At 27.5% G+C, this 24,360-nt stretch overlaps 1 protein-coding gene across 3 annotated transcripts; it reads right to left on the bottom strand.

Moving 5' to 3' along the window:
• Positions 1-24,360, bottom strand: LOC111040933 (autophagy-related protein 13 homolog). 3 transcript variants are annotated; one of them, XM_022325020.1, is made up of 6 exons: positions 23,700-24,360; positions 18,303-18,639; positions 9,642-9,996; positions 1,115-1,295; positions 527-917; positions 1-352 (listed from the first exon to the last, which is right to left on the bottom strand). In XM_022325020.1, the coding sequence occupies exons 2-6, from the start codon at positions 18,456-18,458 to the stop codon at positions 59-61; spliced, it is 1,377 nt and encodes a 458-aa protein (XP_022180712.1). In that variant the 5' UTR covers positions 18,459-18,639; positions 23,700-24,360; the 3' UTR covers positions 1-58. The 3 variants fall into 3 exon arrangements, with proteins under 3 accessions (XP_022180712.1, XP_022180714.1, XP_022180713.1); XM_022325022.1 differs by having other exon boundaries at positions 536-917; positions 23,700-24,358; XM_022325021.1 differs by lacking the exon at positions 23,700-24,360 and adding an exon at positions 22,045-22,063.

Raw genomic sequence — 24,360 nt, 5'->3', positions numbered from 1 at the left:
CTCGTTTTGACAGTCAGTCTTGTTACAAACATTACGGAGGGTATGTTTTTCAATTATTTTATTCACTGTCATCATCTTTGTGGCATAAGTCTAATACTACCCTGTCAAATTCTACCATACGTTCATCAAACGATTTAATTTGTTCAACAATTTCAGACAGGTGGTTATAGACATTCAAATGATCAGGACGAACTTTCAATGATGGAGCACCGAGAAACTTTTGATAGAAGAGAGCCAATTCAATGTTTGGATTTGAATCGGAAAATGCAGCAGGCTTAAATTGTAACGGATTGGTATCACAACTACGTCTCCGGCAAAAATCTTCAGTTGATAGAGGTTTTACAGACTGGCCCTAAAATGATTAAATAAATATTAGCATACAATTAAAGGTAACAATCAAGATTAAAATCAAATAATAAGCAAACACCAGTGATAAATCAGTTAAGTTTATTAATTTCCCAATTAATTATTTGTTAATAAAAAAAAAAAAAAACACTAAAGTAAAGTTAGTTATTAATAAAATTACCAATTCTACCAAAATAAAATCATTGATGGCCTCATTACTGGATGTGTTCATTGAATGATTGAATTTGTTCTTGGTTTCAGTTGTATTGACATTATTGGATACTCCGGTGCTTATCACCACAGCGTTGTTCACTGTAGAAGTTTTGTTATTTTGGACAGAAGATGTTACTGAATTGTTATTTTCATTTGTCGACTCTTGGAGTTTCTGCAATTGATTACTAGGCACCATGTGTGGTGGCCAATATTCGGCTCGTTTTCTGGGCTTTATGAATGTATCTTTCGGAAACTCGGGAATACGATATAGGTTAAGTTTCTTAACTTTATCTTCAAGACTGTCTGAAAAAGCACCCACTGTCCAATCATCCATGATGTATGCTGTTCTGGACTGATCACTAAATTTAAGCATAATTTCAATGTTTAATTATATTACAACCACAGACAACAGTTAAAATAAGTGGACTCCAGAATATTATACTAATATAATAATTTGTTCATTTTTGGGTCTTGTGAGCCATACAAACAGTAATTACATATGTTCAAAAATAATACTCTATTTTGGAAACCACTGAAATAAAAAATAAAAACATACATTGGAGTTTTGATTATCTGATTGTGCCGTGGGCTATACTCTTTTCGAAAATGATCACTTTTTAACATGATTGGATCTTGTTGAGATGTTAATGTCATAGAGGTACGATAACAAACTGTCACTTGAATGGTCCCTATAGGCATTGACACTTGGCCAATTTGTAATTCTTTATATTCTTTTCCTGTAACACGGTTAAAACAAATACAACATAAATACCAATTTATCATACATAGAGTGGTGAGTGAATATGATTTTTTTGGCAACCTTAATTTTCTTTTGTGATATTTTTGTACAGAAAATAGTATTATAATATTTATAGAAATATGCGATTTTTGGTAATGTTGTTGTCTTGAAATGTAAGAATGAAAACAATTATTCACACCACATTACCACACAACACATATACGTAGATTATTTATGTGTTAAAATCGAATAATAGTTTAAAAATGAGTATGGAGTCTAGTCAATCTTTAGTTAGTTCTATTGTGCAACACGACCTCTAAAAGCTATGAAAACAAATTTATTGGCAACAATTTCGATGCACTCCGGGTCATGACATTGTTGAATTATATAACTATCACATGAAACAGTATTTATTTCAAACAGTAAAATAATAAGTATTGAAATAGAACTAATTTTTAAATTTAATATTCATGAAAATTATTCACGTATTAAAATACTCAGAATAAATTACTAACAAAATAAACTACCAAACATATAGACCGTACTACGATCTTGATGCCAATTTTCTTAACTAATACTGATATTCCTAGTGAGACACGATAAATCGCTAATAAAACATTAAATTATAAACTATTATTACAATATACCTACACTATAAGCATTATAATATTATAATAATCATGCAGTCATTGGTTGTAATATTATGTTAAGACATGTTAGCGTAATATCCTATAATATGTATCACACAGAAAATTCTTATCGAGAACATGATATTAATATAATTTAAAATTCACAAGACTCTTGTAAGAACCAAGTCGGCGACAGAAAAAAAGCATACAACTTATTTCTTGTTTTGTAATGCATAAATTATACATGATATCATACACGCATATCACAGAAAAATTATAGATAATTAAGCACGCGTTACACGATTTATTTATTATGTAAGTTCCCTTTATTAAAACATCATTTATTTTTTTCAAATCGAAAAGCAATCAAAATACAACCTCTGTTACGGGTCTTTTTTCGTCATAAACAAAAATTACGTAATAAGAAAAATTATAGAACTTGTACCTTGACGTTAAGTAAAGTTATCTATATACTCGAGCCATTGGCAGTGAAGTATTGTTATAGGAATCAGAGTTTGGAGCATGACGCGTTGTTTATACGTATGTTAGTGAACTTGACAAATTATGTGATGTATTTGTTAAAGATTATCTTAGTTAAAATTACATTACTTATGTCTAATATGATGTATTACCTCATATTATGTCAATAGGTACGTCACACACATATTAGCGTTTATATTATAATGGCTACTAAAGAGAAAATATAAGGATTAGATCATCTTTTAAACTCCAAAAAAAAAATTGAAATACGTCAGGTTAAGTGGTTGATTTGTTCAATGTTTAAAGTTAATATTTTAGGGGGGGAATTAAAAAGAATATATTCTTAAGAGTTGTAAGTAATAAATGTGGCAAGTACATGTGATTTAAAGAAATTTTAAAACTGTCTTAGATATTATATTATACACTTCAATTTGTTACAGAGTTTGCATTAATTAATCAACAAAGTTCATAACAGATTAAAAGAAAAAAAACAGCGTGTCATAATAAGTCTTACTTATAACACGTCTGCAAATTATTTACAGTAGAAGTTCAATTAAATGTATATTGACTTTAATACTTTTATCGCATGTAGGTACAATATCTCATCAATATTTCATATAATTAATGTATTATTCATTTCGAGTTTCGACTTAAGTTCGCGGTTGTGTACATCATAAAATGACTTTTAAATAACAGAATAATTTAATTAATATATTTCTAACAGCATCAACTTATGTTTTGATTAAATTTATCTTTAAGTTGTAATAATATATATGAAGTCCACTATTGAATTCTCGTGAAGGAAATCTGGAGTATAATTAACTAAACTAACAAATAATAATATATAATACGATTAAAATAGGCGGTAGCAGCCATATATGTACTTAATCATAGTTTGGGTTAGGTATTTAGGTAGGGTTTTAACTAGAAAGAAGCATCTGTTCATCTAGGACGCTACAAAATGCAAGTGAAAGTGGAAACTTGTCATCGTGACATTTGACCTAATAATGAGTATAACACGAGTTGACTGTTAACTACAATTATTGTTCCGCACGTTTTGTCAAGTTGGAATTAAAATTAAATCATAATATTACATAGGTACAATATTATAATTTTATGTTATTAGGCACAAGGTACAAGTAATAAACGCCGGTACGCGATACCACTCAACAACGTTAAGGTGTAGGAAAATCGGTTAGGTTTAACTGTTTAAAATTATATAATATTGTACTTTCTCATAATTACAATAGTAAAATAATTATCATTTAACATCACAATTTTAACAGAAAACATTTAAATCTTATAAGTTATATTAGGTACACTTGTTTTTCAATTTAACAATTTCCAATGTCCATACAACAGGACATCAGTTTGAAAAGTTAACAACTGTACAGCTGTACATTGTACAATGAGTTGAAGATATTGAACGCTTTATAATTAATCCGTGAAATACTTAAATTGTTTAGTAAAAAATAATATGTAAGGAAAATCGTGTATAAAATATACGGAATATATATTTCGCTTCATTAAATATTCCGGTTTTTTAAAATTTGTAAAATTGCATGGAGTGTTTTATTTTTTTATGTATTTATTACGGAAGATATTTTACGAATCTATAACGACTGTTTAAAAACATATAATTTTTAGATTAAAATTTTAAAAGTTTTTAGTTTTTAATTTGATTAAGTCGATACCGCAGTTACTACCCATTTATAAAATGCATTTATCACTATAGATTATACAGATAAATACTAAAGTGTGGCTCTACCAAGGAAATAAAAGTTTACATAGAATAATTTTATACTTGTCTGATTATTTTTAATAATGAAATAAGTTTAGTAAAATTCTTGGCACAAAATAATTTTTTATATGTATATATATATTATATAAAGCATAATATTTAAATTGTTGTATTAAAATTACTAAACGACGTAATTAACTAATAACCATATATCTTGACTAATGGATATCAGACATTCGCTGGTTTAAAGAATTTGTTATTGTTTCGATAATTCAACGTAAACAAAATATTCAACATAACCGAAATAATTTTCTTGAAAAATATAGATTGTCGCAAACATTTTAAATATTTCCCACAGACCATTCAATAATTGTCAATAATTAACGATATCTAGATGTTTCGCTGAAGGTGATTCAGTTTCAAATTATTTTCCATTATTAACATAGTTGACTAAACGTTGAATAATCTGTGATTCTAATAATTGAGAGACGGGAGTTTAAGCTAGAAACATTTTATAATTTATAATTTATAATACGAAAAAGGGATGGTTTTTGTTTGTAAAATTATACTGTATGCATATTGCAAAAAGTTCAAAAAACGACATAGACAAAATAGTAAACTACGTTACTGATTGTATATGATAAATAATTAAATAATTGCTTTAAAATTTGGCATAATAACACAACTGCTTATCTAAGGAGCTAATTAAAAAATACACACAAATATCACAATAATAATATATATCCACATATTACATTAAGTTTATAAAATAATTTTAAAACGGAATAATATGTTGTTATAAATTATAATATATCATAATACCTACTATATTATATAACTGGAGTAAAAACTAATAATACTTATTATTATTAAGTGTAAACACGAAAACATTTAATGCTGAGAAAAATATATTTAAATTTGAAATCGTTTTAATTACATTCAATTATTTTTGAAGCAATAACATTTTCATAGGAAAAAATATCTCGAATCCCGATGTAACGGAATAGTGTGTCATATGTATAGCGCCTAATAAAGCAATAAATAATTTATTGTTTAGATGTCAATGCTATTCATGGTAGTTTCTAATTGGATGTTGTTAAAAGTGCATAGCAGGAATCACTAATACCGGTTTTCGTCGTCATATTATGATCACGTTCACGTATAAACCGTATAATTTGTCATAATATTAAAATACCTAGTGAAGCACAATGTTCTACGAAAATGTATTATTAGTGATCGTGTAGATTAAAAATATTACTATTGTTCTATCGTTCTATGATATTACTCTAGGTAGCTATCTACTAAAAATGCTACTGTTAAATGTATAAATGGGAAAACTGGCATCTGCTGTATAGTATGTTACCTCATCATCGTATTTTTATTTTATTCGGGTCAGGCATTATACTGATAATTATACAATTAAGATGTATGGTTACAAATACAATACAAAACACATAAAATAAAATATGAAAAATGGTAGTGCTATTACATATGTAGGCTATATTATCGGGTCGATTCAAGATAATTAAAATACATAAATCGAATTAATTTTTATTCCCCTTGAGAATGGAGTTATCGACACTCGACTGTATTCTCAGTTCCCAATATTTGGTAGTACCAACAATTTCTTTGTTTATTATTTTGAGAATAAGATCTGACGGGCTAGTAGTGTCCTTTGTGTCAGAGAATGTCTTGGTCATTACTCATTAAGGCATATACCCTATCCATTTAAGCATATTATCACTAGACAGTCCTACTCCTCCCACTTTTTATCTTTTTAATGTTTTCAATGACTGCCATTATAATTTATGCCCTGGAGGTAGATGTACCAACAGTAAGTTGGTGATATCCTATCTTATGATGTCCGCTATTTTTCCCTATCATGCATTCATTGCACTTTGGGAGCGATATTTAATAGGGCGTTATTTTAAAGTAAATTGTTATACATTTTTTTAAGTGGCGATTAATCGTTTTATTGAGCGAATGAGGTGCTAAAACCTGCCGGTAGGTATAATAATACACTTTATCAGTACCCGTTACGGTACGGCAATTAAGTATGAATTGAACTTATAATTGTAGTAGATGTGTTAAATTTGAATCCAACGATAAATCATTGTATACAAAAAACACGGTTTTAAGGTGGTGAGACGCCCTTATTATTGAGAATAGTTTATATAGTATGGAATGGTATGAATAGGTTTGTGCCGGTATAAAATACTAATCAATTTATCTAAATAGGATTAAAAATTTCATTATGAACAAAATGTAATAATATACCTGATACAAACTTTTATAATAGCGAAAAGTTTCATTTCAAGTCTCTAACGGTTATTCGTTACTAAACTACAACAGACAACAAAATTGTCGAAAAGTTGTGTTGCGTAAATATTTTTGTTTTCCCTCTGTTGTTAGTCCGTTTTTCCCAATTACATATATCAGCGGGTTTCAACTTTTTTAGTTGTGTGGATCACCAACTATGTAAAAAAAACTGAGGTCCACGTATACCTACTGATATACAAGTATAAAATATAAACACACATAAGTAAGACGATAAAAGAAATATAGACATACATAAAATCGGCACTCGACCAGCGTCTGCGGCCCACTTGGGCGCAAGGGTTGGGACTTGGGAACTACTAACATATATTAAGAAAAGTATGAAGAGTTTCGAACTTTTGAACCGCTAAAATATCAACTAGATGAAATTTGCTACTAGAAAATACAATCGAAGTTAATGTAGTACATTTTATGATTAATACAGAACATATCATTGCAAAACCAATACATTTCTCGCGCTTCTCTCAACATCTATAACAATTATTATAAACCATGCAAAAATATACCATTAGAGCTTACATTACCCATTCATTTTAAATTACATTTTTTTTTGAACTCTGTTTATACAAAACTTTAGGAGATTAAAATATGAAGAGTCAAACAATTTTAAAAAAAAATGTACACATCAAAATAAAATGACTGGTAGGACTGTACAATTAACCATCAACGTTAAATCGAAGCTGTACACGAACATTTTCAGCTGATTTAATTTTCGATTTAAACCGTGTAATAATAATCTATTTAATATGATACTTAATATACTACTTTCATAGTACATTTAAATGGTATTGAGTAATTCAAGTCAAAACAACCACATTGCCATTTTTGACGAAAAATTAGTTGTTCCGTTCATAATTGACCAAGAACATATTTTATTATTATTTTTAACATTGAGAAACCCGTATACATAAGGTAATGAACCTGTCTTGGTATATTTCATTTTTAGCCATCTCTGGTTAAATCATAATATGTATAGATACAATTATAATTAGGAGGATTGAACAGCAACTCGCAACTATGCCGAAAATAATGCTAGTCACTAACTAATGATTATGCCAATGCAGTCGATGAAAAATACATTAGATAATTATCTACAGGTTTGTTTCAGTTAGAACTTTAATAGGTGCATGCTTATAGCAAAAAGGGAATTGGAAATTGAACACGGATAATTATTCAATTAAACTCTTGATGAATCTAAAAACTTAATTCAAAAACAAGGTTTACTTATGTTTTTAAATCCTAACCAATTAATTAATTTTACAAGCACCGAGAATTAAGAACATTTTCTAAAACTTCTTTCTAAAATTTGGCATGGTACTGAATACAATAAAGAACTATATACACTATACAGAGTGTCCCGTGAGAATATCTTAATTACCCGTAGAAGGGGACTCGCCGCCAGAACAAAAACCGGTTTTTTGCCGTTGTACCTACGAACTAGGAAAATGATCAAAAAACATTAAATTAATGACAATTAAATATTGAAAGATTAAAATTTTCAGAAAAATAAATTTTACAAAATGGATAGGTACCTTCAATTGTTTAAAATATAAAAATATGAAAAAATAATATTTTAACTTTTTTACCAAAAATTTAATTAAATTAAATATAAAATATATGTAGTCCTTGTCAGTCTAATAAAAAACAATGAGTTGATAAATTTATTATCTTAGGAAATATCACAATGGGTAAATCAATGGGTAAAAAAAGAGAGCCTTATTATTAAGATAAAGCCTTATTATTAAGGCTCTCTAGGTAAATCCTTGCGAGACACTCTGTATTGCAGAGATCACTCTGTAATCCATATAATAATGCATGAAGGGGAAAAAAACAAAAATTGTCGAGAAAATAAACATTGAAATTTTATCAAAATGGCCAATGCCATAATATTGACAAAAATAGATGAAAAATCGATAAAGTGTTTCTTAAGATTTTGACTTAAAAATGACATTGACCTCTCTTGCACAAAGCCAAACATTTATTCTTGACCCTCAGTGTATAATATTACTATCTATCGAAACAAAATCACAAATTTACATTTTTCAAGGCAATCAAAAGAACCGAACAACTATGTACAGAATTACAAACGAAGATTTACCCAAAATCAAATTTGTGAATTGATTTAAAATTATAAATGTATGATAATAATGCATTGGCTAAAGTCAGCTTAGTTAACAGAAAGGGGCATTCGTCTACATTCCATCCTTTCTTAAGTACTTAATTGAGTTAACTTTCCAAGTTATGAAAAAAATTAAATTTTTAATGTAGGTATTTACTTAACATTATTTGCTATAAATTGAAAATATATTACAATGAGTGTTATCTATTTAAAATCAATTTATTGACATAAATCATATATTTTGCCTATAAAATGTTAACATGAATTTATTATAATCATAATTGATCTCCATTAATATTTACAAATATTAATAGTATTTTATATCAAAATATACTATAGTTGTGTTACTAATTACGCTAGTTATAAATAATATTAGATTATTAATAAAAAGGTATCAAATTTTTTTCCCAAAAAATCTCTTAAATGTATGAATACAGTATAACACATTAAATTTGATAAGTATTTTGATTTTACATCAATGTGAATTTTTTTGTAATTATTCATTAGATTATTAGAAAAAAAGAATTGATATTATACTCAAATATTAGGTGTCTATATTAAAATAATTGTTTGGTAACCTTGGTAATTGACTGTACACAATGATTTATTATTGAATTCAAATTTAACACATTCATTATAGTGCCTACTTAATGATTAAGTACACGAGACTACAACTGTACAACAGAGCGGGATTACTTTTTACATTTTTTTTAAAAAATAAACACAAATTTATAGTCAACCGGGTTTCAAATCGAAATTAATAGATGGAGTGTTTAAACCAAAAAAATAAAATGCAAACATAATATAATAATTATCTACATTCAATCATTAATTTTAAATCAATTGGTATTGAGTTATTATTTATTTGTTATCGTTTTTAATGAGCTTTCTTGAATCCCATCATACAATCAAATCAAATATATCAAAATAGTAATTTTAAAGATACCAAGGTTTTGGAATCTTACAAAATATTATATAGGTACAATATAACAATTCTGCATCAGATAGGAACAGAGTAATTTTAGTTTGTTTACTTACCAAGAGTATGGACTTGAGGTTCTCCAGCATAAATTCGATGATGAATTTGAAAAGAATCATGCGATTGTTGTCTTGAGTACCGATAAGCAGGTATTACTCGAGAAACTGACACTAATGATTTCAACAGAATTCCTAATCTGTTATATAGAGTATAAACTAAGTGTCGAGAACAAAAAGGATCAAAGGCACTTTCAGCTAATAAACCAATACTCCATGTTTCTAACGTCATCGTATCCCCATCAACCGTTTTCAAAAATATTTCTACGCATAAAGGCACAGAATCTCCAAGCCCGTTGCTTAATGCTAGTTTTGTTTCGGTTACTACGTCTGGGATTTCCTTTATTGCAACATTCATCTGAAACATTTAAAAATTCTTAATATTAGAATAATCAAGTTGGGGCATGGTATATATTTTTTAAATAGTCTTATAGTTTGATATATTATTTATACATTTTGTTGCCCATTATTTTGTATTATAACTTTTGGGATGCCTATTTAAATTTGTTTTAATAACACGGAGCACAATTTGCTCATAATATTTTTTGATACGCATAAATGAATAATAGATAAATAATTTTTTTTTTATTAATGTATATTTTTGTATGATTAGTATCTTATTTATTTATCTTTTTTTTTGGACTCTTGTATCGCATTACTATGACTATCCTAACTTTGGTAATTATTATAATGATAAATTAATTAATTTATAAGTCATTAAAATTATATTAGCAACATATTAATATTTCATTTTTTAGGGACATTTTAATAAATTTTTAATAAAATTATTAAATTAAAAAAAATTGTTTCTATTTTCTATTGAAGTAGGCACCTAAGGGGGTTACAACAATTGTTGCTATCATCACATCACAGAAATACAATAATCTATTTAATATTTACTGATTTAATTAATCAGTTCTTTGCAGTTCCTTATAAAAATCTTTAGATCTTAAATATTTTTAAAGTTAATGAAACATTTTTTTTCTTTTAGCAATGTTCCATAATGATACTATTCTAGTATTCTGGTTATGCAATGAAAGTATAATTGACACTTTTAACATCCTTCATCATGAGATCCAAACAATCAATGTACATTTGTAGATTGGTATTTCATTCATTAAAAAAACATTATATATAAGGTGTAATAGATAGACCTGACTAGAAAAAAAAGATGCTACTAATTTCCTAAAATTATACTTTGAAAAAAGATATTACGTTCCAAATGAATTTAACCAAAAAAATATTGATATTTTAAACATTTCTAAACAGTAAACTTTTCGACTTAGATAAATGTTTTTACCATCAAAATTGTTCTTATAATAAGATTCACAAATTGGCTATTTTGAACTTAACCAAAAAAAAAAATTAACTCAATTTTAATTTTTTTATATTCAGTATTAAAAATTAAAATGATTTTTTTATATTTTGCATGTAGAGCAAGTGACTATAAATTATATATATTTAAAAAAATATTGGTTATAACAAAAGTTATTTCATTAATTAGTTCTTTCTGTTACACTCTGTATATCAAAATTATAAGACTTGGTTTAAAAACAAACTAAATGAGTTACAATATTTGTTAAATCTAATTTAATACAATATAATATAATGTTAATGTAAAAATGTATGAACATTTTTTTTAAAAAATAATTTAATTTGAACAAAGTACATTCCAATACAATAGTGAACTTGTTTTCAAGGCTTTTATATCTTGCTCAACAGGATTTAGTAAGATAGATAAAATTGTGTACATTATAACACTAAGAAGCAAAAGTAATCAAGTTCCAGTTTATGGTTTATATCACACTTCATAACAAATAAACAATATATATTTATTTAAATTAATGTAGAGGTACTTAATTAATATTCATAAGAAGATTTATTAATTAATTGTTTTATTGAGTTTTTTTAAAGCGATTATTAGGTGAAATATTCAAAAACTAAGTTATTGGTTGTATAGTTCTACTTTCCAATCTATAAATTATAAAAATACAGATTTATTCAGTTGTTTTATTTTCAAATAGCTGAAGCAAAAACTACAAATAGATGGGATTTTTGACAGATAAAAACTAATCTCAAAACATAATTAAAAATATAATATTTGCTTATTTTGAGTATATAGGTAGTCCTTAAGGGTCAAGACATTATCTGTTAACTCTTCTAGTATCACTTATCTACTTTTCTCTCTTTATAATTTTGTACCTAGAGGTAGATAGATATAAATTATTAAATACAAAATATCTCGCTTAATGACTTCCTTCATAGTACTTGTTCAGAAAAATAGAAAAAAATAAGTAAATACTGATTTGTGATTCTTAGATGTTGATACAATTATTATTTATTTATTTAATGGTTCTATGGCTGGAGAATTGTAACAATCAATAAGTAATTATAGAAAAAATGTTCTAGTTAAAAATAAATTGTTACATTGTTACATAAAACCCAAAAGTTTAGATTATAGTAATATAAAGTGTTGAAAATATTTTAAACACATTACAATAGGTAGGTACTTAAAAAACTGGAATGTTATGTAAAATATATTACATAGTACTAGTTGTATGTATCCATATAATAGTTTATTGTAGTTGTAGAAAATAGTTATATAGATAGCACAAGTAGGTTAGTAGAACAGCACAATAATTTACAATAATAGATAATAATCCAACTACCTTGTAATATTATATAAGGGGTTTTGATTTAAATTTGAGAAATTTCTCATTTGTTTTAAAATAACCAGAGTAAATAAAGTACATTAATATGTTATAATATACATGATTTTATACTTTATCAGTGATTTTAAATATCTTTGAACAAAATGAGTTCATTAATTAGGTACGAGTTATTTAAGAATGTTTGTCAAATGTCAATTATGTCTAATAATGTGTAATTTTTTAGATTAATTATTAAATTCAACTAGGTTGTGAATTCTTTACAGGCGAAGGTCAGCAGTAATTAGGTATTAAGTTAATAGTGTAAATCAAACTAAACTAAGCTCATGTTGTAGTTCAACTAGTACTATGACATTTTATAAATAAAAATATTTTTAAGCTTTTTAGATTATAGACATAGATCATATTTGTTTTCATTGATGCATATAATTAGCAACTTTAGTTTTGTTATTAACAAGGCTTGTTATTTATTAATGTGTATAACAATAATTATTTCATTGAACTATATTAAAAATAAAAAACTTATCACTAATAAAAGTTGTAGGTACCTAATACATTTTAGTTTTATAAAATATGAATAGACTACCTATATTTATAAGCCCTTCAAAATAACCAATCTTACTAAAAAGTAAAAATGACAGATTCTATGAAAGGTAAAATAACATTTAATTTATTGGTGCCCTTTATTCATCAATAGTTAACATTTGATTATGATAAAGAAAAACAATTGAATTGTACTAATTAAATAAAAATGTTCATAGTATTTAAATTAAATTATCAACAAATATGCAGGGGCGGATAGGCATGATCTGACCGGCCCGGGAGAAATAGAATTTAGCGGCCCACGTGATCATATCCAAGATTTAACAAAATAATTTACTCAACTTTGAGGGAACCAACCCAGCANGAATTTAATATTACGCTATTAAAAGTTACTACTACATTTTTTGTTATTTTACTACATCACTGTATATTAAAGTGGTAATATTATATTATTTTACCATACCACTTTTATACTATATTATATTAGATTATTTTATAAAACTTATAGCACTAACTATAAATGTATAGCTGTACAAGGTAACTTGACAAATTCACTTATATTATTCTGGTTGTGCTGGTGAAAAAAAAAGTAACTAACTCTTTAAACATGTAAACATTTATCAATAAATACAAGTAGGCATGTATAATATTTTTAAACTTTTAATGAATAATGTAAATAAATAAGTATTTAATATAATATTAATATTAATTTTATTATTATATGATAAATATAATATATTATAAGATTAATAATGTCTTGAGTAGTTTATTTTGAGATGCAAATTTGTCAATAATTGTGTTATTTTCGAGTTGGTTTAATATATCTTTTTCTGTGGATATAATCATAAGTTGTTCCAGGTGTGAAGATGATAGTGTACTACGCAACCTGTTTTTGATGTATTTGAGCTTAGAAAATGATCGTTCGCAAGAAACTTGTGATATAGACAAAGTTAGTATATACTTATAAGCTAAGAATAATGAAGAATAGGCTGAACAATACAAAGAATATCTCAACAAAATTATATAACAGCAATGAATACAATTCGAACACTTGTTACAGGCATTTTCACTTATTGAATATTCTTTTTCGTCTAAATTAAAGTCATCTAAGTCATCTATATCTTCATTCTCATTTACATAACTAAAACTTATATTTTGTTTTAAAGAGTCAAATTTGTTTATAAAATCAAGAAACTCTTCTTTTAGTGAAGCTTGTGTTACATTTGGATTTATAAAATTCAATTTTTCACTAATTTTTTTCATTGCATTTTCTGGAAGCCCCTCATTTTTTATATCATCAAAGTTTTTTGGATCTAAACAAGAAATATCTGCACAAATTTCTCGAGATAAACTTCCATACCTAACTTTTATTTTATTGTTAATTGTGTCTATAATAGTTTGAAAAGTGCCTATTCTATATTCATCAATCGCTGAAATGTTTTTGAAAGAATCATCAGCCTCATAATTAAACATTTTTTTGGGAACTCTACGTCTTTTATTTGGAAATTCACTTTCAATAACAATATCAATTTCATCAAGTTCGTCATTCATATGTTCTATGAATATATTGGTTTTTTCATGAATTTCAGAAAATTCTACTTGCTGTAATTGAACTTCAGATTTTTTAATCATATTATATGCTTGTAATATGTCACAGTTCTTACCCTGGAGATATTTAGATAAAGGTCCTGTAATACTAAATATTTTGAGAAACACCATTGCTGTTAAAATTGTCTCATATTTTATGAAATTTTCTATGAATCCTGATGCTTTAGCTCTAGATTCCGAGTCATTTTGTACCGAATCTTTAATTGTTTTCATTACTTTGATAAGGTTTTTAAATAGTATGCCATTAAAATTGTTAGTGCCGAATAGTCCAAAAATTTTTTTGAGTGCTACTTCCTTCGCCCACCATCTCGTTTCTCCAATTAAATTGAGTTTCATTTTAGTAACTATATCATTCCAACGATCCATACGTACATGTGATCGTCGGATGAAACTAGCTGTGCTATTGAGTAGTTCAAATAAGTTTGCAGCATGAAGTCCGCTACTAGTGACATCTTGTAATACTAAATTTAGAATGTGTCCCACACACCATACATGCACTTGATTAGGAGCTAAATCTTCCATCTTTTTAGCGAATCCTGAGTATTGTCCTTGCATATTGCTGGCCCCATCGGTTGAATTCCCAATACAATTATTTAGTGAAATACCTTTTGATTGCAATGTTTGAACCACTAAATCAGCAAATGCTTGACCAGTTGTTGTTGTGCATTTTTTAAATCCTATAATACGTTCATACACTTTATCATTTACGTATCTTATGATTATAGAACACTGATCTGACACACTGACATCCTGCGTCGTGTCTATTTGTATAGAATACATTCTTGCTTTTTTTATTTCTGACACAATTGTTTTAGTTATAAGATCGGAACATACTTCTAAGATGTTGTTAAAAGTATTTTTGGATAAAAATGTTATTAATCCACCACCTTGTTTACTGCCTTTGTCTTTGATCTTTTCACTCTTAACGATTATTTCATGAAGGTATGATTTTAAAAGAGAGTCATATTTACTTAAAAATAAAATTATCTCTAAAAAGTTACCATGATCGATGTTTGGATTATTTAATGTGTATGCTGCCTCGTTTCTTTTTCCTCTATATGCCAAACCACATTTTCCAATGAGTTTTACAATATCAACAATTCTTTCAACAATATTTCTACGTCTCTCTATTTGTTGCCCTCTGATATCTGTGCAACCGTAAATAATCATTTTCTTAATGTCTTTACCTTCTTTTGTCATAAAATGACTATTGACACAATCTCTATGGTGAGCGGAGTTTTCGTGCTCTCCAATTCTCAAATAAATATGTTGCCAATCAGAAGAACCCTCAACAAAAGTATTTTGCTCTCCTTTTTTGCCATAAGCAATACAAATCGTGCAAAATAATTTTTTTAATTCTGTAGAATAAGATAACCATATACGTTTATTATTTGCTGAATAATAAGCTTTTTGTGGATTGAAGGGAATATTGTCGTTTGGTTGACAAGGATGAAATTCGAAGAAGTCCTCAATATTTTGATACGTTGGCTTTTTAAAATAATCAAAGGCGTCAGGTTTATTTATTGCATGTTTAAGATCAATGTCAAAATTATTTTTTCTTATTTCGTCTTCATCTAAAATATTATCTTGTTTCTTATTTTCTTTAGCCAAATAATGTTCTTCATAGTTAATTATGTTGTTATTGGGGATATTATTACTTAGTTCACCGTCAGGTCGAGATTTATAACTGTTAATTTCAGTAACCGAAGATTGAATTGGTAAAATTGCATTATCCTCTTTTTCAGTATCCAAGGATTGATTTACTAAAACTACATTATCCCTTTTTTCGACGTTCTTAAACATACTATCCAATTTTAAACATGTTTTGCTCTCTTCTAATAACTCTTTTCGTTTTTTATCTCTGTTCTTTTCTGCTCCCCCTTTTCTTTTTGATTTGTTTTGAAGCATAGTTATCTAGAATATATTATCATATATAGCGTTTAATTTTTGAAATATTTCATAAAAACATGAAACACTGACCTATATATTGGTCTTACCTATACCTTTACTCTATGTTTGGTAGGAAATAGATTATGAACTTATTGGATAATTTATGTAATACGGTTTCCAATCACTTTACTTAATTTCTCAAAATTCACATACACTTACCAACCAGAAAGTTTTTCATACAATACATAATAAATAAGCACAATATGATGTGTACCAGCTTATAGTGTAAATTATAATACGAAAATGTACCTACTTGTCTAAACTCCAAAATCCAAATAAACTGGTAGGTTGTGGTTATATATTTTTCTAGATACAGTGGTCAGTGACAACAGAAAGCCAAAAACTGAATGACGTAGAAAATAGTGTCTATACTCTATTGGCCTAATGCTTAGTTGGAAACATTTTACTGTAACGTCCTGTGTTTAATAATAATAATTATTATTTAATATTTATATTATCTAATGACAGCTGCAGTTGCGGGTCAATACGCAGTACGCATAACAATAATACCCGAAACCCGAATTCCAAGATAAACACCATTTAGCGGTGGTTAGCGCGATGATGTGAGATTAAAGTGGACTTCCCCACAGCTCAGTCATACAACGATAATTATAGACTTATGCTAGATTTAAATAAAAATATCAGTATTATAGTATTTATTTACTTTTATTTGTATGTATGTATATACAATGTACATGTATAATAATTTAATAGAAATATTTTTCATCGGCCCATTTTCGTCAATATAAGCAGCGGCCCACCGGGAAAATCCCGGTGTCCCGGTGGCCCTATCCGCCCCTGCAAATATGCTAAAAATGTATTCATATTAGGTATGTTAATAGTTTAAATGTACATCAAATTTTGCATTTTACCAAGTATACTATCTGCATTAGTTACTCATATATGACTAATCCATTAACTAATTACACTTAAATACAAAACATTATCTAATCAGTTGTTATTGTTTGTTATCTAATCAGTTGTTATTGTTTGTTATCTAACCATTTAAAATGTAATATAAACTTTTTAATTTAGGTACTTTTAGTAAGCCTCCGTACAAATATATCTAAGTAACAGTGTTTCAGTGCTAAATAAAGTAACTTAATTTACCTTTGCAGGTATCTACAATGTATAGGTAGATGTGTCAATATGTAAGGTGTAATCAGTTTACTGGCTTCAAAAAGGCTATACCTACCTATATACCTATCTCAGAAATATTTTTATTAGGTATTATTAATAAGACCGCAAAAGCCAAAATAATTGTATTATGTATACCTAGAATATTTTCATCAAAAATATAGTATTTAATGATACCTACCTACCTATTTAAATTAAAAAAACACATCATAAAAAATTGAATTCCAAAATTTTCCTGTCTAAAAGAATTAGGGTGGCCAAAATTTAAAATTCCCAGTCATTTTCATCAGTACCGGGAAAAACAAACAAAAATTAAGAAAAAATAGGAATTATTAGGCAAAATCGATTTTAATTTTTGGTTTAACACTTAAACAAATGACCATGAAACTTTCACCGAATGTATAAATTAGCATTTTCTATTCACCATACAATTCTTAATACATATATTACACATAACATGACAAATATTTTGACTCATGCTAAGACATTCTTAGCCACATACAATTTTCGATTATTACTAGTTTTTTTTTTTAAAATTAATAACAATAAAAAAAATGTTGTTAAAATTTTGAAAATGTAATACAAGATTCAGACATCCACTTTCCGATTTTTAATTATCACAATAAAGAAAATAAATGGTTAACCTTGCATTACATTTTTAGATTAAGACTATTCAATATTACCTGATTAACTAAAATGTTTGAAGTTGTAATAATATTTATTTTATATTAGGTTCATAATAAATAATAATTCTTACCGAACTATTCTGATTTGTACAATAAGTATGCAGTCTTTCACCCATTCTTGACTGTACAATTATTTGAGCTGATTTCATAGTCATAAGTTTAGTTAGGTGTTCCATTTCTTGCCTTTCTTTCTCAGCTGATTCAGTTAATGTGCGTGTATCCACCATTTTTAATTTTTTACTTATGCGTTGATAGAAAAAAAATTTAAAATTTAACCATGATCACTTATTCAACACTAATTTAATATAAAATTCACACATGGACAAACTGTTAGTATTTTTGAACATCTAAACTGTCTTTGTTTTAAAATTATTATTTGCGTCACTGTTTTCTGCATCTTGCAATGATCTGAAACATTTTAATTTATATTAATATACTTCAAAGTTGAAATCTTATCAAACGATTATAAATCAGTTAGCAGTGGGGCATATTTCCATTTTTTTTTCTCTCGTAAGAATGCCATACACGTATACATTGTCTCCATTTTACAAGAGCAAATTAACTATTTTAAAATACTCATAACTCACTTCAAAATTAAAATAAAAAAAAAACTGTCATCAACTAGATAATATTCTTTATTTCTAAATTTGGTAATAGGTCAATTTACTCTAAAATCAAACACAACAGAGTTAAATGAATTATTCAGAACATAGAATTTGTTATGTTATACATTTGTAGGACGGAGACAATACGAGACAATTACAAGTATGGGGCCCTATTAAGATATTTTTTGCCCAAGAAATATAAATCTATGGCACAAACAAAGACCGGTTTTCTAGGAAAGTTTCTGATTTCTAGATATGCTAACTTTTGATTCTTGTACATTTTACATAATGCAGCTTACTTGAATTATCAATGTTACCTATAAAGATAAAATGCATATTCAACATAATTTTTATAATAACTATAAAACCATTAGGGATATGGCACAACCACTGAGTATTTGTAATCTTATATTTTAATTTAATTTTTGAAATCATAGTATAGGTTAACATTAAATAGCTGACCACAAAAACAGATTGAAAGAAGTAATTTGTATGATAATAAATTTATTTTTGTACACATAGGTAGGTATACATTATCAATTTACATATTATACTTTTTATACAAAACACCTTTCGTTATTACTTGTTAGTTATTACCAATGAGTATGTATAGGTAGATATGATTTAAAAATAAATCATATTTATTGCAAAATCTTTAGGAAGTATAAAAAAGTGAATTGATTATAATTTAATAGTATTGACGTAACAGCCAAGTTCAAAGAGAAGTTAATTAACCTCAAAGATTTATCTTAAATAAAATACAAATAGGCAGGTATATAAAATAGTATAATTAGTACACATATAATGGTACATTCTCAGATCTATTCTTAACAGGCAAACAACATGTTTAAGACATACCAATATAGTATAGGTAAACTGACAATGTTTGTTTCAAAATATTTTTTTATACAAATAAAAATCTTAAGCCCTAAGGCTGTTTAACATATAATAAAAATTATTGAATTGATTTTCAAAAGTACCTATAAACTTTTGAGAATTATAATTGGGTTTTAATATGAATTTTTTATTATGGGTTCAATTTGAATAACTCAGTATCATTGGTAGATAAGTAGTAGGTAGGTTAGGTACTCAGTGATTGACATTTAATAAATATTTAATTTTCATAAAAGTATGACCTAGACTTATTTATTTTGCCCTGGCAGTTTTCTATTTATCTGATAGTTACTAGGTAGGTACAACTACCTACTTAATTAAAATATAAATTTTCGCTAAAAACTAAAAACGAGTCTAAAAAATAATGATCAACAATAACAATTATAAAGTTATTGTTTTAACTTACTCATACTATTATAATTATTATTCCCTATTCTCAGCCTCAAATAAGAACCCTCTGACGGAGACTTATTTTAGTTTAGTTTATTTGCACTACGACCATCAATTAAATTGGTTTATGTCCAGCTGTTTATAGCCAGCTTTCATTTCTGACAATTAAAAGCAAGAAAGCAAAAAAAAAGGAAAAAAATTGCTTGGAATATAAAAAAAACCAATAGTAGTTTGTAGGTACAAATACTTGTTCTTCACTATCAGATTTGATACTAATAATCTCAACACTGAAATGTTTATTTATATAATTTGCTAACTATTCATTAAATTGGCTCATCTTTGCTCCGATCCACATAAAACATTTCATAACAATCAAAGCCTAAAAAATATCTGCGCTCAACCTGGAAATTTCTACGAACACTAAATACTCATCACTAAACAGCAGATTATATCTTAAAATATTTAACTTAGTATGTAGACATATTACATTTTGGTAGTAAACTAATAACTATTTAATGATTTATTCTAATCAACTAACATTTTGTTATAAATTTGACATTTATTAAATGCTGTTATTACCTACTACTCCTAGATATTTATTTTTCAATTAGAACATAAACAAAGTTGACTAAGACTAATGGGCATAAGTGTAAGTAATTAGTTTTTGAATAGATTGTTAAAATTCCATTGTCATAGGCAGTTACTTAATTACTGCAATTAATCATGTAAGTTAGTAAAAAAAGTTATATCAGTTTTTTACACATTTAAGCTTCTATATAGATGTAGGTAAAAAGATTAAATTTGTTAGTACCTAGCTAAAATTATTTTATGTTTGGTAGTTTTAGTAAGTAGGTACATATCTTAAGCGATTTTTTTTAAGCTTAATCAATATTAAATATTACATTATTATTATTACATAATTTAGAGGTAGGCATAGGGGAGTAAACAGTAGGTATGGTAAATTAAATCATCAGTGAAAGGTTTGCAGTACTTCTCCGGCACTCATGTTCATCGTTGTACGATTTAATAATTCTCATCAACTTAATTATGACTTGATGTTAAAGAGTTAACATATTATAATATTAAATTTATTAGTACCAAACTACAACAAATTTAAGTATAGATGTATAGGTAATTTATAATATATCTGAAGTTAAAAAAAAAACAGTACTAAATTCACCAAAATATAATTTTTGAACTAGTCAATGTTTTATTTGATAAAGATGAGTAATGTTCACGACAAGGAACACTGTATTTGATATACATGATAAAATATCATTCATAAGTAAATTCAAGGGTAAATGGTTAAATAGTTCCTATATTTTTTATTAAAAATTACCAAACAATCGCTGAATCAGGCGGTATCAGGTATATTTGTGGTATCTAAGTATTTAGATTACTTTACATTAAATACCATATGCGACATTGTATCTATTAGATAATAAACCTAACATTTATATGCTGCAATACTTGCTATATTTTATGTTTTGTACTAATTTTTAAAAATAATATTTATTTTCTCTAAACTCGACTAATGGTCAATAATTCTATTGTAAAAATTGTTTATATTCTAGTTATTATCCCAAAAATTCTTGTTTAATATCTTTGTTAATATTGCTCGACAGTTAATCTACTCACTCCAAAATATGTCTATTATTCCCGTTTAATAATATAAAAATGTTTCTGGATTTACATTAAGAAAAAAATAAGGTAGGTAATTACAATTTGTTACTTAGTTTTTACTTTAGGTATATATTTTTGGCTAAGTACCTGTCTACAATTAATGGTTTAAGAGGAGTTTAGTTGAAACTATTAATAACAATAGAGATAACAATATGACTGGTGTCTTCAAAAAATAAAATTATCAGATAGGTAGTTATATCCGATCTTATATCTATTAAATAATGATAAAAGTACAACTTACTGAGAACTATTTCTTTGTTTTAACAAATTTTTACTTTTTTTTACAGTTTATAGGAAAAATTATTTTAGTTTATGCAAGTTAACATTTAGATATGAAACATAATTTTAAATTTATAAAATACCAGCATAAAATTATGTATTATGCATTCATACAAGGTCACAGCTGTGAAAATATAGTTACCTACCTATTTATATCATGAACAAGGTTATAATATCATACAGCTTGATATAGGTGGTTGTTAACTTGGTGATTAAATCACGACAATAGTTTCTTCGTTCTTTCAACTAGATTTCTAAAAGGACTTATAAAAAAAAATAGAAATATATCTCATTTATAGGTAAGTAGGTACAGTAAAATATAAATGAAAAGTCCAAATATGTACTTAAATCTGATTTTTAGTGTTTCATTTTGATAGGTACTTTATTTAAAATGTATTAAGTAAAATAATTGTTTAGTTTATTAAAAACTACCTATATTTTAATGTTTATAACTCGGAACCTACACATTATTAAGGGGTACATACATTACTACTTAATACTGAACACAATTCAAATTTGATTTTATAGGGGTATTATGTATAAAAGTGAGTTTAGTTTAGACATATAGGTATTTCCAGGGGTAATTCCTGAATTACCATTCTTGTAACTACTTAATTACCACATAAAGATATTTCTTTCAAATTACCTAGTTACATGTTTCAGTTTTAAGTAGTTATATATATATTTTTATAGTAGGCAGGTGGGTACCTAATAGAACAACAGATATTTTGAATACGTATTGTAGTCATATTATGTCAAACTACCATCAAATTAATTATATGAGGTAGGTAATCAGGGTATATTATATTCATAGCAAATTATATTATGATAAGTATACAAATGACAAATTTCTAAATATTACCTATTAAGCAAGCAGGTAGGTATTATAGAAACGTTCAGTAGATACTTTAGTTTAAACCTACCCACCTAAATATCACAAGCTAATATCAGATTAAAAAAATAATGATAGGTATGATCGAAGTAGGTATTTTATTGTCATTGAACAGTAGATATGTAGGCAGTCATGAAATCAGCTGTGCTGTATTATGTATAGATTTAAAAAAAATGCATTTAACACAACATGTTGTGCAATATAGGTACTATCCAATGGAATGCAGGCATTCTAGACATTATATTTTATGAATTGTAAACATTAAACAACTGTGATTTTAACTAAATTACAATATTAAAACATACATATTAGGTACAATTGAACTTGTTACCTAGTTATTTAGCTATATTTTGTCAACGCATCATACTGGGATCCTTAATCGGTAGAATTTACACTGTGATAATATTACTCAATTTGTATGGAGACGATTAAAATGCGAAAGTCTAATATTCTAATTTCCCCCTCCCAAAAAAAATCTGCTTGGAATCTAGAAATTATTATCTCAGAAATTCTTTATTTTGGAATGAAACATTTACCAGACATCCAGACGTGTGGGTAGGCATATCCGTGGGTCTCACAAAAAGTCTACCTACCTACCTAGGTACCTACCATCTGTTTTTTCCTCGCTGACCATTTCATCTTACACCATCGAGGTAGGTATAGTGGGCACGGATATAATTACAGTAAATATAAGATAGGGCAAGCGATATAAGGGCGGTACTCACTGGTCGACGTTTCTTATGATATTATTCCTGTAAGGTGCGCCACCGAATCCGCAGAGGCACGACGGGGACGACGATTGGCTTTTTGGCGCCACGACTGTCGACGACACGCACGCAAACCATGTAGACGGCGACCGAACGACCGAACGATCGAACGACAGCAGCCTGCTGCGGGACACACTCACGCGCGCGCTCGACGATACAAAAAATAACTTTTGGCAGCGGAAGAGCGTCAACGCGAATTCGACCGCGGGAAAACGAAAATAATTGTACAGAACTACAGAACGTCGTCACTGCGGGGCTGCGTGCACCGATCAACGGCGTCGTATCGAGTTGGTGGGTTTACGCGGTATCTTCGCTGAGCGTCGGTGGTCGATGGCACTCCGTACCTATTTCCGTAGGAAGTGAATAATATTATCCGTGTCAAATGTCGATGTCATTCACGTTATCACACACACACGATTATTATACCCGCGACATAAGGCGTGCACGTCGTTTTGGTTTTTATTTTTAGACGGTTATAATAATAAATAATAATTTATAGATATTATATTCACGACGATAGTGTCGAACACTATGTAGAATGTACGCGCAGACGGGCGGCGGACGAGGTCTAGACGGTCGTGAAAAACATGCTCGTTTGCGCCATCGTCGTCGATACACG

This window comes from Myzus persicae, unplaced genomic scaffold, assembly GCF_001856785.1.
Source record: "Myzus persicae strain clone G006 unplaced genomic scaffold, MPER_G0061.0, whole genome shotgun sequence".
NCBI classification, from domain to species: Eukaryota; Metazoa; Arthropoda; class Insecta; order Hemiptera; family Aphididae; genus Myzus; species Myzus persicae.
The sequence above is the reverse complement of the archived record's forward strand: the minus strand, read 5'-3'. Positions and strand labels throughout refer to the sequence as shown.

Bases quoted from the DNA above. Each gene is read 5' to 3' on its own strand.
- LOC111040933 (XM_022325020.1), bottom strand. From the start codon at position 18,458: ATGGTGGATACACGCACATTAACTGAATCAGCTGAGAAAGAAAGGCAA. The intron at 9,997-18,302 runs GTAAGAATTATT...TAAATGTTTCAG, and splicing joins GTACAAATCAGAATAGTTCG to ATGAATGTTGCAATAAAGGA. The intron at 353-526 runs GTAATTTTATTA...TAATCATTTTAG, and splicing joins ATTTTATTTTGGTAGAATTG to GGCCAGTCTGTAAAACCTCT.